General features: G+C 30.6%; 1 protein-coding gene across 6 annotated transcripts; it reads left to right on the top strand.

The window, feature by feature from the left end:
- Window positions 1–4,084: 4,084 nt before the first annotated feature.
- LOC133798637 (zinc finger CCCH domain-containing protein 37-like) lies at window positions 4,085–14,319 on the top strand. 6 transcript variants are annotated; one of them, XM_062237049.1, is made up of 12 exons: window positions 4,085–4,456; window positions 5,903–6,147; window positions 7,874–7,930; window positions 8,030–8,104; window positions 8,196–8,258; window positions 8,365–8,580; window positions 9,643–9,680; window positions 9,797–9,843; window positions 9,964–10,070; window positions 10,537–10,590; window positions 11,686–11,829; window positions 13,809–14,319. In XM_062237049.1, the coding sequence occupies exons 1-12, from the start codon at window positions 4,192–4,194 to the stop codon at window positions 13,989–13,991; spliced, it is 1,494 nt and encodes a 497-aa protein (XP_062093033.1). In that variant the 5' UTR covers window positions 4,085–4,191; the 3' UTR covers window positions 13,992–14,319. The 6 variants fall into 6 exon arrangements, with proteins under 6 accessions (XP_062093033.1, XP_062093032.1, XP_062093031.1 ...); XM_062237048.1 differs by having other exon boundaries at window positions 9,964–10,073; XM_062237047.1 differs by having other exon boundaries at window positions 9,946–10,070.
- Window positions 14,320–19,421: the final 5,102 nt, after the last annotated feature.

Below are 19,421 nucleotides of genomic sequence, written 5' to 3'. Positions count from 1 at the left end.
GTTTTAGCTAAATATTATAGAGAAAGTGTATTACAAAATACACCACCAATATATTTTTTTTTTTTATAATTTACCTCAAACTTTTACATTATATCATACATCAACTTCTCTATTTTTTCTCTACATCATTTAAATATTATATATTTTTAAAATATTTTATTCATTTTAAGAAATAAAATAATTAAATTTAATAGTATCATACTCATATATATTCAAAAGTTTATAAAAAAATAATAAAATATGTATGGCTTGATGAATAGTGTTTCACTATATATGTTGAAAAACTATTCATTTAAATAAAAAAATATAATTTTACATCACCCATTGGAAAGACTATTTAACAATTTTTTATCTATATTATAAAGAATTAGACATTTTATCTCTTCTATTGGGAGTGCTCTAAGGATAGCATAAGAACCAACATAGTCATCATATCCAACTCTTTTTATTGTTAGTTAATAGCTGTAAATAATATTTAATAACAAAAAAACACAACAAATACATAGTTAAATTAATAGCTAAAAATCTATACATTTTATTTTGTTAAGCCTAGTAATATAACTTTTAAGCCTTGTTGTTTAAATTTAAAAAAATCGTGATTTAAATTTTAAAGTCTTGTGGTTTAAATTTTAAGTCTTGTAGTTTAAATTTTAAAGACTAGTGATTTAAATTTTAAGGAGTCGTGATTTAGATTTTAAAGGATCATGATTTATATTTTATATGGTCGCGGTTTAGATTTTAATCGTGTGGTTTAACTTTTAAGCCTTGCGGTTTAAATTTTAAGCATTTTGGTTTAAATTTTAAGCCTTGTGGTTTAAATTTTAAGTTTTGTGGTTTAAATTTTAATAAGTTGTAGTTTAAATTTTCAGTCTTGTAGTTTAAATTTTAAATACTAGGGGTTTAAATTTTAAGGATTCGTGTTTTAGATTTTAAAGGATTATGGTTTATGTTTTATATGGTCGCGATTTAGATTTTAATTGCGTGATTTAACTTTTAAGCCTCGTGGTTTAAATTTTAATGAGTCATAGTTTAAATTTTAAGCATTGTTTAAATTTTAAAGAGTTGTGGTTTAAATTTTAAGTCTTGTGATTTAAATTTTAAATACTAGTGATTTAAATTTTAAAGAGTCGTGGTTTATATTTTTAAGGACCATGATTTATATTTTATACGATCGTGGTTTATGTTTTAAGCCTAATGGTTTAACTTTTAAGTATTGTGGTTTAAATTTTAAAAAGTCGTGGTTTAAATTTTAAGCCTTGTAGTTTAAATTTTAAGCTTTATGTTTTAAATTTTAAAGAGTCGTGGTTTAAATTTAAAGACAAGTGGTTTAAATTTTAAAGAGTCGTGATTTAGATTTTAAATGATCATAGTTTATATTTTATATGGTCGTGGTTTAGATTTTAAACCTAGTAGTATAACTTTTAAGCCTTGTGGTTTAAAATTTTAAGCCTTGTGGTTTAAATTTCAAAGAGTCGTAATTTAAATTTTTAAAGACTAATAGTTTAAATTTTAAAGAGTTGTGATTTAGATTTTAAATGATCATTGTTTATATTTTATATAGTCGTGGTTTATATTTTAAGTCAAGTAGTTTAACTTTAAGCATCGTGGTTTAAATTTTAAAAGAGTTGTGGTTTAAATTCAAGCCTCGTGGTTTAAATTTTAAAAAGTTATTATTTAAAATTTAAGTCTTGTCGTTTAAATTTCAAAGAAACGTTATTTAAATTTTAAGCCTTGTGGTGATTTAATTTTTAAAGACTAGTGGTTTAAATTTTAAAGAATCGTGGCTTATATTTTAAGGGGCTGATTGGTAGTTAATTCAAAACTATAATTTTAGAAAATTATTTTCAAATCAAATGATTTGAAAATATTGAATTCAAAGATAAATTATAAATTTTTGAGATCTTGAATGGTTGAGTGTTTTTAAAATTTAAAATCCATAGAATAGAAAGAAAACAATAATTTGTTGTTTTCTCTTTTGCTGAAGGATTTTAACTTAGTTTTCAAAAATGATTTTTTTTATTTTCTAAAACAAGTGTGCCAATCAAGTTTTCATTGGAGTTTCAATTTTTTAAATTCTGAAAATGATAAAACCATTTTTGAATCCATTACCAATCACACCCTAAAAGATTATGATTTATATTTTATATGGTCGTAGTTTAGATTTTAAGTCTAGTGTTTTAACTTTAAGCCTTATAGTTTGAATTTTTACAAGTCACGGTTAAAATTTTAAGGCTTGTGGTTTAAATTTTAAAGAGAGTTTGTTTATATTTTAAGCTTTGTGATTTACATTTTGAAGAGTTGTGGTTTAGATTTTAAGCCTTGATGTTAAAATTTTAAAGGGACGTAATTTAGATTTTATGTTTTGATGTTTATATTTTAAATGATTGTTGCTTATATATTTTAAGATTTATAGTTTACATTTTGAGCCTTGATTTTTACATTTTAAAGAATAATTTTTCATAGAATGAATACATTCTTATAAATATAGTTGTCACACATATGTATGACACACTACAATTAGAATGCATTTCCAATTTAACTATAATATGACACATATAATACACATTACAACAAAACTTAGAACTATGTGCTCAAATAAGGGTAATTTAGGAAGCCTCATGATAATAATGGATAAAGTTCAACTAAATATATTTAGTGTCTAATTTTAGTTAACTGCTCCTAAAAATTGGTAGTTATCAAATTTTCCCTTCAAGGTTATCATTTTGATATGTGGGAATCATATGTTTTTTTGCCATCGCCGGAGAAGATGACTAGAATAAAAAACAAACTTTTAGTTTATTTTTCATATTTTGTTAATAAAAAAGTAAATAAACTTTAAACTTAACTAAGATTTAATATACCAAAATTTTTATTCTTATTTTACATTTAAAAGATAGCATATGATTTTATGAACAAAATCAAAGCTATTTTATAAACATTTCAAGTAAATTTTTTAAAATAAATTATTTAGGATATTGTTTGGTAACTTTTAAACATAAGAAGACTCTTTTTGGTAACTCACTAAGTTTGTTGGTTGCTTTAAATTTGTCGCATACTAAAAAGTTTAGTCATATATCAAAAAGTAACCAATTGGTATCTTAAATGATTTTAAAATCAACGAAAATATAGTTTTTAAAAGTAACTATGTAATATACTAAATAATATCATTTTCTAATAAGTTATTCATGAAAAATTGGAATTATATGAGTAACTTTTATAATATATGATAACTAATTAGTTTCTAAAATAGTTTTGAAGGAAACATAAACTTAAATAATAAGACATGTAAATTACGTGACTAAAAAAGTCTATTAAAAGTTTTCATTTAAAAGTTAGTGTGTAGTATAATAAATTATTTTTTATTAATGAAATATATGGTAACTTATTATACTATATGACAACTTATTAGTTTATGAAATAAGCTTGAATGCTACCAACATGTATCTTAAATAATAAGATACCATACTATAATATAAAAATAATTAATTGGTATATTAAAATGTCCACAAATAAGTTTTGAAAGTAACCAAAAGATATTGAAATAATATGATATATAAATAAAGTTTTTAATAAAAAAAAAGTGATCAATTTGTATTTTATCAGTATCGTAAGTAATTAAAATGTAACTTTTTACAACCCAGAAAAAAAACAAAAAATTGAGCGGAATTTTCCAATTTTTTTCAAAATCTGCTGTGCCATACTGAAATGGTAACGATATTTGTTTAAATATTTGGTTGAAGTTATTTTTCTAAATATTTTAGATTTTAAGTATATAATTGTAAATTTCCAAATAAAAATGGGCACACAAAATTGTATTTATTTTGTTTTGTTTTAAAATATTCAAAGTTTATGTTTACTTGCTAATTTTAGTTTTTTTTAATATTTTTTATTCCAATATTTCTAATAATTATAGATAGTTTCTCAAATAATTTGGTTTACAATATATGTTTTGAAAAGTGAGAATAATACATATATTTATAGTTTTTTTTTCTTTAAAAATTTCTACAAATATATTTAGTGTTGAAAACAAGTAAAATCAAAATCATATTTATACTATCATTTTAATTTTTCAACCAGATGGAACGCAGTGAATTAAAAACAAAATAATATTTATTTGATAGTAAAGTTAAAGAGTAGAGTGAAATTTGCTCTTTTGCCTAAATAAAAAGGCTAGACTTGGTCCCCATTTCCATGGCGGGCCATCTCTACGGCTTCGGAGCCGCACAATCTGCTGCTGCCACTTCTGGTTCCTACACCGAGCCCTACTTCCCCGACTCTCTCGCTTCCGATCCTCAACGAGCCGCTACTATGTATCTTGGCCAGGCCGATGCCCTTAACGCTTACGCCGCCGCCTCTCGAACCAACTCGCATTTAGTTTCCCTCGCTTCCTGGACTGCCGCCGCCGGAGCAGCCTCCGCAGAGGACCCCGTCACCGGTATCAAACGTACCTCTGAAGGTTCCTTCTGCTTGCTTTTATATCTTTTGGTCTTAGTTACCCCTGTAATATTTTTCTCATACAGGATATTTTCTGTTTGGGTTCTGGGGAAATAGTGAGATTTTTCTGTTACTTTTTTTAAATTATTGGATTTATTGTTTTTCGATAACTTAAATTTGGCATATTTAGCATTTTTTGTTTGAATTAGAGCAGACGGTTTTGGATTTCTTGTACATTGTCTCGTTTGGAAATGAATCGTTTGATTTTTGGTAGCTTCGTAATATCTGCTGTCTTCATCGCTCTTCACTCATGAAGAGATTGTTTGCCTTTAGTTTTGATTTGAGAGCGGACTTCGTTTGCAGTGTTCGCTAGTTTTGACTATTTAAGTGACGATTACTCTTTGCTTTGGACCACATTCGAAGGGGGGTTTAGATTGTCAAGAATTGTCTATTGGTGCTCTTAAGCACCACATTGGGAGCTCTTGTGTTTTGTTATCGTTGTTTGGTTGAGATTTGACCTTGTTTTTTAATATGGCTCTAGGATTTTCTGTAGACTGTCGTAACATTTATTTCTCATTCATTGAATTAATTTTATTATACTAAAATGTATTTTTTTCTTATATTGCCGATCCTGGAGGAGCAAAGTAAAGTATCTTTTAAATTCGGTTGAAAATTGAAGTTGAGGAAAAGTTTTATGATCGTTTCCCTTTTATGATATTTTGCTGTTCCTATACTATGTAGAAAACCACAAAAGGCGATGTAATAATGTATTCGACCATGCCAACTAGATCTTTATGACGGCATTATGATTCCACAAGAATGTCTTGTAGCCGTTATTTTTCTTAATTTCAGCGAGCCATATCTAGTTATTTTATGGAGCAAATTCAAGTATAAGCTTTATATCATTATCCATGATAGACAGCTTGGACCCTTAATATTTTCTGTTATGATTTTATTTTAAAGCTTGTTTTTGCGTGTGTGGTATTGATGTTCAATTCATCTTTATCATGGGAAGATTTTTACGTACTGAACTGGCAATTATAAATTGAATGAAAGAGGATTTTAAGCACTTTAGGGTCGTTCTTATTTATCTTATTGGAGATGGTAATGCAAGTGTAGAAATTTTGATTGGCCAGCTTTCAAATTTTGGGTGCTGGATGTGGGAAATCTGGAAAGTAACAAGTATATATTGCCAATATATGTTTTACTAATATGAAAAGAACTAGATATTTTTATTAAAAAGGTAAAAAGGGGGTGGATTCTCTATTTTGTTTGCTATTTAATTCCTAAATTTAAAACCTAGTTATCAACTATATGTCTTCTGCATACAGTTCTGTAGAAAGTTTGAGTTTATGTATGTATAACCAAGTATGTTCTTCTCTATTAAGTACTTTTTAACTATAGCTATATAGTAACTATTATATTTCCTTGGTTTTTTTTGTGTATACTTGTCTACTATGTACTATAGCGCTGTATCATCCAACTGTTTTGGGTGCCCATAATACAATGGGGCAAGAAGCTTGGTATTCTGCAAATGCTTTGGCCAAGCGCTTTAGATACGAGAGTGCAAGCAATTTGCCTATATATCCACAAAGGCCAGGAGAGAAGGATTGTGTCCACTATATGCAAACAAGAACCTGTAAATTTGGAGATAGCTGCAAATTTGACCATCCTATTTGGGTTCCTGAAGGTGGAATCCCAGATTGGAAAGAGGTGACCGTTTATTACTATATTTATTTATATGAAAAGTTATTTTTATTAGAGTAAACATATATGTTATGATATAATAGTTTTTCCTTTAAAATGCTATTACTCAGATAACTATTGCGTTTTATGAGAGAATAGACCCTATATTATAGTTTTGGATTTAATATTTCGTTGAAATATCATATTCGGAAGTATCAATTTATATATGTTGTGTGAAAAGTAAGGGAATACATCCAGTCTAACTTTTTCTTTCCCTATGGTTTTCTAAACTATGCAATATGAATGCTTATGTATAACAATTGTATATCTATATTTAGTTTCATGTAAATTATAATATTCTACATAAACCCTGGTTTATGCAAACCCTAGAAAAAAATGGTCGCTGATGGATGTTCTTAAAGTTGTCTACTTCTTTCGCCCCCCTCCTTTTTGTTTTGTTGGTGGTGTGGCGGTGTCTTTTGCTCTCCTTGTTTTATTGAATTTCTGTATTTGAGTTTTTTTTTTGGGGGGGGTTGAGGGGTGACCAAGTGGAATTATAACACGTGAATACAGCTTATAATAGTGATATAAGAATTATAACAAGTGGAATTATAACCGAGATGGTTTTGTTTTGGTCCCCACGCATAAGATTGCACATATTATATGGTAAGCTTTTGAAACTATTCTCCATTATTCCTTGGACATTAACGCTATGAAACTTTCACTTACTACAAGGACAAAAGTAATTTCATACAATTTTTTCACTTGGTTCCTTTGTGTTTAAAATTTAAATTTTATGAAAACAGAACTTTCTCAATAATTTAGGGATCCAGAGGGTAACTAATCCTAATTCTTTTAAATATTTTATGTGTAGAGTTTTATAATCCAATAATTACTTAACTATTTGTACTTGTGAATGTCTGGAAAATGTAACAGATAATATATAGCATGTGTTAATGCAACATGGTGAACGTCTTCTGGTGTGGCTTGTAATGGTTGAGTAATTTACTTTTGTTTTCCCTCTTCCTTCTTTTGACGTACCTCACTATTCTTTGTGGTTGACTAGATCTCTAGCTACTAAATAGCATTTCATTGACAATATCTCACTTTCCAAAACTTCTAGATGTTGAATTATAATTTTTCATTCTGTGCTAAATAACAGCTATTCTCTTTGTAGTATCAGATCTAAGATTGCTATGTTGCCATTCTTTTAAACATCGATGTCGCCTACTTGCAGACATTACTGACACTGGAAGTTTGCAACAGTAGTTTATAGAAAATGGAAGTGATACTAACATGCAGTGTTTTTTTCCCCCTACATGTTTATGTTAATTAGCATTATATGCATCATGCATGTTTGTTAAGCATCATTCAATGTCCCCTGTTTTCCTAATTTCATGAGACTGAATCTTGATACCATGTTTATTTCTTTTTGAAGTGAGAGCTACAAAAATGTTACGGATGGTCATAAATTTAAGTTTTATGTAGTATTCTCTGTAAAATGTTATTGCTGTATATCTGTTTATAATATAGAGGACTTCTAGAATCATAGTTTGTATTTCTTGCTGTATATAAATTTGACTTGTGGGATATATTAGCTTTAGGAATTGCAGTATATTTCTTTTTTTCTTTTGTTTTAAGCTGTTTTTATGCTTGTAAGTGATTCTCTATCTGTAAGATGTGCTCATATCAGGTCCTGAGCTATAATTACTACATTCTAATGAGAAAAAGATTTGATCTCCTGTTCATCTAGGTTCCACTTATTGGTAGTGAAGACCTTCCTGAGAGACCGGGGGTGTCAGATTGTCCTGTACGTTGTATTTCAAACTGTGATCCTTCTACAGACATTTGTATATGCATTTGTGAACTTGAAGTATTCAATACTTTTTGCACACTTTATTTGTTGCAGTACTTTGTGAAGACTCAAAGATGCAAATTTGGTTTGAGATGCAAGTTCAATCATCCAAAGGATAACTTGGCTGCAGTAAGTACAAGTGAATGGGGGTTATGTGCGAATTGATTATTATGTGCTTTTATTTCTTTTATTTACATTAATAAATTTGTTATAATTTTAGGTTGCTTCAGGGAATGGTGATCTCTCTTCCTTACCTGAGAGGCCTACTGAACCCCCTTGTGCTGTAAGATAATTATAGATGTTTTTCAGTTATATATCCTACTGCATTGTTGGTGTAGTTATTCTCCAGATTGTATGTTTTAAAATCTTAAAACATAATTTTTGCACAGTTCTACTTGAAGACTGGAACATGCAAGTTTGGTTCAACCTGCAGATTCAATCACCCAAAAGATATTCTTTTACCATCAGCTGGACAAGAGAATGGATCTAGCCAATATGAAGCAGCTAAAATGGAGGGAGCACCTGGAGATTCAAAGCCTGTGAAATCATCTGATCCGTTCACTCCCGCACTATATTATAACACTAAAGAACTTCCTATAAGACCGGTAATGTAGATTTTGTAGTTAGTGGCCAGTAGTCAATGAGTCTCAGTAGTTGTGTTTCCATGGTATATTACTCAATTTTCACTATCTATTTTTGGGGAAGGGATTGGGGTTTGTGAACAGTATAATTGTACAGCTGTTGGAGAAAAAGTTTCTCTTTCAAGTGATGCATTATGCAGTGCTTTTCCTTTGGTGTCTTAACTTATGAACATGGTCTTGTCTGAAAGATTGGGTATAGGACCGTAAGTTCCTAAATAATGCTTAAACTAAAGTTATAGAATAGGCTACAATGGTATTGAAATCTCTACATATTTGTGAATGAAATTCTAGTTTAAGATGTTACAAAATTATCTACCAACAAATCAGCAAAGATTTATTGCACAAAGTGAAATACTTACTTTAGAGTTTAGATTCAAGCTTAAGCAAGACTGAAAAGATATAGAATGTCATGAGAGAGACTGAGAGGAAAGGAATTGAGGAAAATTGAAGCCAAGTATATTAGTATTGTACTAATATTGTTAAGAAAAAGAGAAGAAATGTTCAAACTTGGCATGTAAAATGGTCAAGCATTATCTTGGGGGTGCTTTGATTCCTTTTTATTTGTAGAGTTGGTTTGCATCATAAGCTACCTGACTTTGAGTGAACCCAATAAGAATGAAGTAATGACCTAAGAAGAAAAGGACTAGTAAGATATCCTTTTAATTCAGCAAAAAATATAAAATAAATAATAATACGATCCCCCTTTCGAGGATTAGGAGGATTGTCATGAATGTGACCCTGCTCTTCCCTTATTTTCCACTTTTATAGTCTTGATTGGACCCTGATACCAGCCATTCTTAACTACATTGTAGATTGTGTAGACAAATCTGATGCCACATTTACATGTATTTCTAACTAAATGCTTCATGGATGTCATGTCAGAAATAGAGATGGCTTAAATTGGCCATGGATGGAATAGTTTAGGTTGCCTCTATTTTTGTTCAAGTTGTTAGGTGCCAATTTTTATTGTTTGGTTATCTTCACATCATTGCTACTTTTATTGATTGCTTCTTTTCATTCTTACAGGGTGAACCAGATTGTCCATTCTACCTGAAGACTGGCAGGTTAAAGATGTCACTTTTCTTGAATAAACTACGATGGAAACATTTTTTTACTCTATATTATTATGTAACTTGTGTAAATAAATTACGAGTTAAAGTGCTCCATTTTTTTTCCACAGCTGCAAATATGGTATCACATGCCGCTATAGTCATCCCGACAGGAATGGTATGTGTATTGTTATGGTTATTTTGTTGCGGGAATCCGTTTCCATGTTTAGTAATTCATTGAATAGCATGCTTAAAGCATTTCATGCTGAGAATTATGCAGCGATTAATCCCCCTGCAGCTGCAATTGGACATGCCATAGTAGCTTCTCCAGCAGCTGGTCTGAACATCGGAGTTGTCAATCCAGTTGCATCTCTGTATCAAACAATTGACCCCAGATTGGCTCAGGTAGCAGTAAATTGGATTTCTTCTTCATCAATTACAGTTAGTTGAGTTATGTCATTGAAATTACTGTTGGGGTTATGTTACTTTCTTTCTCTCTGACTCTATATATTTTCTTATTATTGTTTTTGTTCATTTAGTTCGTTTAAAGTGCACCATTATTTGACCCTCTCTCTCTCTTTGACACATACACGCACATGCATAAGTGGGCACATATGGGTGTATCATGTATTATTTCATTATTTTTGTTCAATTAGTCTTTTTTTAATCTGATTATGTAATTTTAGGTTTGATCAATTGGAAGATTGTCTGAGAAAAGTTTCTTTCTTTTATGGTCTTTTGCCTCAAATACTACTCATAACTGTGCTTTATTTTTTAATGCTGTCACATTTATGCTCTCCTTCCTCTTTCAGAACTTCATTGGGTTAATTCTCTTGTGAAATGATGAATATTATTTATTTTGCTGTTGCAGATGGGAGTGGGTCCCACTGTCTACCCTCAACGCCCTGGGCAAATGGAATGTGATGTAAGCATCTTCATATTCATGAGCTATATTTTATACCTTTCAATAAATTTTGATGCTAGGTTGCATCTCAAACCTGGATTCTGCATTGTAACCGTAGTAATGAGTTCACTATTACTTTAAACTGTCCGTTCAGCTTATCTGTTTCTTCTAGTAGAACTCCTTTGCTGTGTTGGTGATTTCTCATGAAAGAAGTGATTTTTCTGATAAGACAACTAAAATAGAAATATTTTGACACTGATAGAACCAAGAACACAATTCAGTTCTGTAAATAGGCAATCTTATTGATATGAACAGAGAAAATACAGATTCCAAGTTGTATTGAGAAAACTTGGAGAAACTCCCAGAGTAAGTATTACTCTAATCAAAACACAAAATCAATCAATACCTATTCTATGGCTGAGTCACTCATAAAAGCCAATCAATAGGAAAAGAGAGAAAAGGCAGCTGAATTAAAACAAAACATCTCAGCAATTAAACTAAAATCTCAGCCTGCACTAATGACAACAAAGCAGGAAAATTATAAACTCTTTACTGCTTGAAAAAGCAGCTTTCAAGGTCTCGTCGCTTCGGTGAATCACTTGAGCCCTGATACATTTTCGGTGCCATGGAGCTAGACCAGTGAGCTATTACGCTTTCTTCAAAGGATGGCTGCTTCCAAGCCCACCTCTTGGTTGTCATCGCTCGATCACTTCCTTTTCCACTAAGTGATTGCTTAGGGACCTTAGCGTACGATCTGGGTCTTGGACGCCTAGCATGTGTATCTGACCTGGGGTCTATCAGGCACATGCAAACATGCAGCTAAAGTAATTGGTTTTCTAGAGTAAATTTTGGCAAGTTTTATTAATTCTAGTTTGAAGTCAAAATTTCTAGATATTGGTGTTAGCAATGGGAAAAGACACATTTCCCTGAATTTCAGCAGCTTTGTGCAGTATAAGTATCTGTTTGCTTTGCTTGTACATAGAATCGATTTGAACTGTCAGCTAGTTTTACTCCTGAGCGAGTTGTAATTTACTGATTATGTTCCTTGTTAATGAATTACTGTACTCCTGATAACTGTGTGAATGTTAACAAAATATTCTCTTTTTAATGTTGTAGCACTATATGAAGACTGGAGAATGTAAGTTTGGTGAGCGATGCAAGTTCCATCACCCTATTGACCGGTCAGCACCAACACTTGCAACTATTCAGGCTCAACAACTGAGTGTTAAGCTCACTCTAGCTGGACTACCTAGGAGGGAGGTATGATGTATGTGTACTTAGCTATCCTCATTCACTAATTACTGAGATCACTAATGCTGTTTTACTTAATATTTGTCTCTCTTTAAAAGTCTATAGTTTGTTCTGAAAACTTGAGGAATTCTAGACCCATGAGTGGTAGGTCGTGTGGCTGTCTGTATGAGGTCTGCTGCACTAGGTTTCCCTGCTTTTTAAAGATTGGTTCTGTGGGTGGACATGATACAAATAATATATTATATATATATTTATAGGTGTAGTAAGAATACGGGTTCCACATTGAAATAAAATCCAATGGTCTAAAAAATTTAATCACACGAGAGTAATGATAGATGCACTCGAACTACACACTATGATGTGTAAGTAATCTCAACCATATAATTAAATATTATGTGGACCCACTGAAAAATATTCGTAGTTGAGATTAATTACATATCATAGTGTGTAGTTTGAGTGTGTAAATTGGGAGTGCATGTATCATTATTTGGTCACATTAATAGGTTTTGACTCATAAAATGTAACTTTTGGCACAAAATGGAACCCATACCATAACGACACCGAATCTGAAGCCATATCCATACATATAATTAAGTAAAAAAAATACTTTAGGAATACTCCCAACTTTCAAGAAGAAAGGAATTAAAATGACTTGTATGTTTTAAATAATCGAGTTTGGTTTAAAATGGAGCAAATATTAAATTGATTAGTAAAAAGAGAGGACTGGCATCAAAATTCTTAAACTAGTTATATTGTTTGGATGTGATATTTACTATTTGTATGCCTTAGTGTTTCACTGACACATTGTTGAATATCAACCATAGTTCTCGGATTTTTCTCTTCAATTTTGTTTTAATATATTTTTTGTTGCAGAAGACTTTTGTGCTCTCTAACATTAATTTTAATCAAATCCTTCATCGCTAACCCCTATGCTTTAACAAGCTCATTTTCATCATCCCTTCATCTCATTGGAACTTTGTGAGGTCATCAATTTATAATGTGATGAAAGTACAATCTATAAAATTCATTTTACTCATGGTATTACTATTAGTTTTAGAAATTAATCTTCTCTGTTCAAACATTCAAAATCAAAGCAGGAGCAATTCAAACGAAACACCAGAAATATAAAAAGCTTCTAAATTTTTGATCAAGAACCATTCTCATCCCCTTCAAACTGACGGTTAAATATCAAAATTGCAAACTCATTTGTACAGCCATCTAAACAAGACACCAAAAATCTACAAAAGCTAGTGACTCTTTGATTTTAAGTGAAAATCATTATCTTTCCACTTCAACTGCCAGCTAGCTATTAAAATTACCTAATCCATTGCCAACATTTCCCATTAACTGAGAGCTTCAGTCATAGAGGGACTTTGACTTCGAGCATGGAGAAAGTGACTGGCTAAAATTTCTGCTCCAATGATATAACCTCAATTAAGACTTTGTCCTAAAAAATTTAAATTTCTTGGCGGATAGAAAATTCTGTCCCAAGGAGTGTTTTCTGTGAATTTTAGGCATATGAAAATGGAGCTCCTTCACTTGTTTTGCGGCAATGCAACTGATTGGCTCAATTTGTGAATATACTGTAGAAACTCGTGTGTAAAACACACGCTGAACCGTATAAGAAAAAGATTTAATGAATGATCTGCAATTTTTCTCAAATAATACAAGTGGCTAATTAACTATGGGTATGATTTTCATGCTAACTCATTATTTAAATATATATATATTAATTATTTATTTGCAGAGTTGTTTTATATTTTGTGCCTTTTTTTTAATATATTGAAATTGAAATATTTTAACAGCTTGATTGAGAGAAAATGAGTGCCTCTTGTTTTACATATCATAATAGTCCTGTTCCTCAAGAATTCATTGTCTTATCGCAGCCTAATAAGTTAGAAAGAAATAGATTGGGAAGTATCTGCAATTAAACTTGATAGTAGCTTAGTTAGAGTGAGTATTCATGAGATTTTGATGTATTTTGACAGGGTTCCATAATCTGCCCGTACTATCTGAAAACTGGAGCATGCAAGTACGGCCCAACCTGCAAGTTTGATCACCCACCTCCTGGTGAGGTTATGGGAATGGGAGGAAATGCGCAAGGAACATCAACATCTGGGGGAGAGGAAGCAAAAGGGGATGAAGAAAATGGAGGTGAATCCATCCATTAACAACTGCATTGACCCTTCCTATAGAATAAATTTTATTGAGTTATTTTCTTGGGATCATGTCATTTTTCTGCTTGTTTGCTAATATTTACTTGCTATTGTAACTTCATCTGTATGGAAAGTTTAGAATGATCTGATCTGATTCTGTACAAGTCATAATGGTTGGTTTGATTAAAGAAGCCTAGTTTGTTGTAAGGTAAAATTTATTTGCATGAAACTCTAAATAGGACTGACCCAGTTACTAAAACTTCCGGGATACATTTAAGCTCTACATCTGATTTGTTGTATGATAACCAAATATTCTATCATCTTTTGATTTTGAAAGTTTAAATTTCCTGTGGGTTTTTTTTTTCTTCCTTTTTCCCGGCATGTGTGTGTACATATATAAATATTTATTTGGGTGGCATGTTGGTTTTGCGAGTTTACTAGGTTTTGACGATGCCCAAAAAAAAAAAAAAAGATTCGAGAGTGAAGAGGCAAGGTAACATGAAAATTCAATTTGATGGGGCCTACGCAATTGTTCTGGTTCTTCAATTGCTAAAATTTGAGCAAACTTTAATATCGCTACTATGGATTTGATTATTCATCTCAATGCACAACCCGTCTAGGGGAACCCTCTAGTTTGCAAAGACGAATTATAAAATTCAATGTCTGTTAATCATTTGTTCCACAGCGGCAAGTCGGTAGTATCAAAATGAAACGACAAGTGTTTAATAACAAAGATCGAAAGGGAGCGACAGATAAAGGAAGCCTGGGATCTCATATGAATGATGAAATTAGATTAGGTGACTACTTTAGATAACTATTTTAATTTTTATCCATTAATTAATCTTCTTATTTTTATATCTAGATTTATAATAAATGCTCCTATTATACATATGCATCTTAGGATAGCATAAGAAGTCACATAACTATCATATCCAACTCATTTAATTGTTAGTTAATAGCTTTAAATAATATTTAATAATAAATAAACACAACAAATATATAATTAAATTAATAGCTAAAATTCTATACATTTTATTTTGTTAAGCCTAGTAGTATAAATTTTAAGTTTTGTGGTTTAAATTTTAAAAAGTTGTGATTTAAGTTTTAAGTCTTGTGGTTTAAATTTTAAATACTAGTGATTTAAATTTTAAGGAGCCGCGATTTAGATTTTAAAGGATCATGATTTATATTTTATATGGTCGCGGTTTAGATTTTAAGCCTTATTGTTTAAATTTTAAAGAGTCGTGATTTAAATTTTAAGTCTTGTGGTTTAAATTTTAAAGAGTCGTGATTTAAATTTTAAGTCTTGTGGTTTAAATTTTAAAAAGTTGTGGTTTAAATTTTAAAAAGTTGTGGTTTAAATTTTAAGCCTTGTAGTTTAAATTTTAAAGACTAGGGGTTTAAATTTTAAGGATCCGTGGTTTAGATTTTAAAAGATTATGATTTATATTTTATATGGCCGCGATTTAGATTTTAATAGTGCGATTTAACTTTTAAGCCTTGTGGTTTAAATTTTAAAGAGTTGTTGTTTAAATTTTAAGCCTTGTTGTTTAAACTTTAAAGAATCGTAGTTTAATTTTTAAGCATTGTTTAAATTTTAAAGAGTCGTGATTTAAATTTTAAGTCTTGTGGTTTAAATTTTAAATAGTCGTGGTTTAGATTTTTAAGGATCATGATTTATATTTTATACGATCGTGGTTTAGATTTTAAGCCTAGTGGTTTAACTTTTAAGCATTGTGGTTTAAATTTTAAAAAGTCGTGGTTTAAATTTTAAGCCTTGTAGTTTAAATTTTAAAAGATTAGTGATTTAAATGTTAAAGAGTCGTGATTTAGATTTTAAATGATCATAATTTATATTTTATATGGTCGTGGTTTATATTTTAAGCCTAGTAGTATAACTTTTAAGCCTTGTGATTTAAATTTTAAAGAGTCATAGTTTAAATTTTAAGCAGCGTGGTTTAAAATTTTAAGCCTTATGATTTCAATTTTAAAGAGTCTTGATTTAAATTTTAAAGACTAGTGGTTTAAATTTAAAAAAGTCGTACTTTAGATTTTAAGCCAAGTAGTTTAATTTTTAAGCATTGTTTTTTAAATTTTAAAGAGTTGTGGTTTAAATTCAAGCCTCGTGATTTAAATTTTAAAGAGTTGTTATTTAAATTTTAAGCCTGTGGTTTAAATTTTAAAGGGACGTTGATTAAATTTTAAACCTTGTGGTGATTTAAATTTTAAAGATTAGTGGTTTAAATTTTAAAGAATCGTGACTTAGATTTTAAAAGATTATAATTTATATTTTATATGGTCGTGGTTTAGATTTTAAGTCTAGTGATTTAACTTTAATCCTTATGGTTTAAATTTTTAGAAGTCGTTTAAATTTTAAGGCTTGTGGTTTAAATTTTAAAGAGTGATGGTTTATATTTTGACGAGTTGTGGTTTCAATTTTAAGCCTTGAGGTTAAACTTTTAAAGTGTCGTGGTTTAGATTTTATGTCTTGAGGTTTATATTTTAAATAATTGTTGTCTACATTTTAAGATTTATGGCTTACATTTTAAAGAATAATTTTTCACAAATTGAATACATTCCTATAAATATAGTTGTCACACATATATATGACACACTACAATTAGAATGCATTTCCAATTTAACTATATATGACGCATATAATACACATTACAACAACACTTAGAACCATGTGCTCAAATAAGAGTAATGTTAGGAAAAATAGATGTTATTGCCTCAATGGAAAATGTAATTTAATACAACTCTATGAAAAATATTACAAATAAATAATGATGATGAAAAAGAGTGTTACAACTCTATAACTGAAAATACAAACAAACAAAAAAAGGAAGAGAAAGGAAGAGGAAGAAGGAGAAGAAGAGAATGGTGAAAGATACAACTCTAAACAAAAGATTACAAGTAAAGGAAATGTGTTTGAAACAAAAGAAAAGAAGATTACAACTCTAAACAAAAGTTACAAGTAAATAGAAAATAAAAATAAGAAGAAAAGAAATAGAGAAAATGCAAGAACAAAACAATAGCAAACTCTCACTTACACAACCTAAGTGAAGATGGTTGGGGATCACCAGCTTGAACAAGGTTTAAAACCTTTGTCCAAAAGCTTATTTCCCCCTAACTCAAGCACTAAGGGATCTCTCACAGATTTTTAGAAATGCTTTCTGGAATAATCAAGCCTCAAGGTGTATTTTCCAGCCAAGTGCTTTGTGGATGGAAAAATTGTGTCTTACAAGTGAGCATTAGGCTCCTATTTATAGAGTTTAAGATACCCCTTTGAATTTCAAATTCCACCAACCCCATGGCTGTTACCAATGTTTAATTGGATGTTTATGGAATTAAAATGGAGATTTGGGAGTTATTTGGGATGTTAGAACTGTTCAATTTGGAAAAAACTGAAAATTCACATAGGCTGTCAGCCTCACTGGCCGCGGCCAGAATCATCAGTGGTCGCGGCCACTGGCCTCTGTCCCCCAGGCCGTGGCCAGAGAAAGACAGTGGCCGCGGCCACAGCCTAGTTTCAACACAAAAATTGTGATTTTCCAAATCGTTCCAAAACGTCCCAAATCCTTTCCCACATGATTTTGTAACCTCCAAACACCTATTGGGAGTTAAAAACATGTCTCCAACAGCCATATTTCATTATGGCTTTATGAAATCCAATCTCAAATGTGTAACATATAATATACACATTATTGGGTAATATTTGGGAGTTACAGGTTTGTAACTGATTTTGTAACTCCAAAATATGTCACATTTGGGCACACACATGTGTCCAATTTTGTGACTCTCAATAATATGTTACAAGATGTGACAAATCACATTTGTGTGACAAATCACATTTTGTCACATTATTTAATCTAATATTATATTATATGAAATAATATAACATTCACCCACTAGATTAAATAATCACTTTTTATAACACTTATTTAATCAATCAAACATTATATTAAAATATAATATTCCCCCACTTGATTAAATAATCACTCTCTATAGAAACATTTGCATTGGTGCATAAAGTAAAATGTCTTTCGACTTGAATTTTACCTTAGTGTAATTATCACAAAGTTTGTTGAAATTTTGGTTGCCGAAGCATTGAACCACAATCCCTTGATAACAAATCGGTGATAACACACACCTTTGCTATGTTCACTTGAGACCTCAATGTCTCGCTTTTGCACCATTAATGGCCATGTGCACATTCCATTCATATACTTTTCTTGAGAATGACTCCCAATTCTCATGAGGGGCGGCACCACCCCTGGGTCTATATAGGTAGAACTCTTACAGTATTTTGTTACCCTAAAATACTTGTTTTTTCAAGACTGAGTTCTATTAAAAAACCTTTTGGTTTTAACCCTCATTTTGGTAACACACTAGTACTCATATCTCATATGGGACAAATTTTGAGTACTACTACTATTCACTTGATTGACTTGTTATTACCTATTGAACCTAATACTAGTTTGGTGACTAGTATTAAGATAGATTACCATCAACCGTGAATCTCTTTAGGGAGTCTAAGTCCCACCCCTTGAGATGTAGAAATGATTCCATTTGAATAATTTCTTTTTTCATGTATGCATACTTAGTCACTCTCATTATTTTATTCAAACATTGTTGCTAGCCATAGTTTGATTAAATAGTTACCCATTTAAAATAGTGATTTTGACCATAGTCAACACCCCCACTATTTTATAGTTTTATATCCAAGATTAGAAGAGGACAACAACACTCAATAGATCAAGATAAAAAACCTCAATGTTTTTCTTGATTCATTTACTTGCTAAAGCAAGGCACACTTATTTGAAAGTAACTTTCACTTGATTGCTTTCTTTTATATATTTCACAAAATAAAATGTGAACACAAATGTAATGTAAGAATTTCTCAAACAAATAATCACATTATGAAATAATAGGTCTACACACTTACCTATTATTTTAACAAGTTCATTTTGAAACTTTGTTAATGTATCACACAAATGTCTCATAGCAAAATAAAGAATTATCATAGAATAATACTTTAATTTTATTGATAGCTTTCAAGAGTACAAGCTTTATTACAAAATAACAGTTTTCCCAACAAGGCACATAAACATGGTAATCATGCTAGGATCTCTTCTTCCTTTTCTATAGCATTTACCTCATTCTCATGTGGGTCCTTTCAGTACCTACATACTCTAGCATAGTGCCCGAGTTTCCACAAACAAAACAATGACCTCTCACGTCTTTGAATTGTCCATGATCTTTCTTTGGACCTAAAGGGTTCCCACTACCCTTTTTGTTGTTGTTGTTGCCCTTTGGATGCTTGTGTGAAACCTCATTGGCCTTGGAAGTCTCATCTTTAGACTCATTCACACCCTTGTCTCTTATTCTCGATTCCTCTTTAATTCTAATGTATTTTTGGATCTCTTCCAAAGTGTAATCCTC

This window comes from Humulus lupulus, chromosome 8, assembly GCF_963169125.1.
Source record: "Humulus lupulus chromosome 8, drHumLupu1.1, whole genome shotgun sequence".
NCBI lineage: Eukaryota > Viridiplantae > Streptophyta > Magnoliopsida > Rosales > Cannabaceae > Humulus > Humulus lupulus.
The sequence above is the reverse complement of the archived record's forward strand: the minus strand, read 5'-3'. Positions and strand labels throughout refer to the sequence as shown.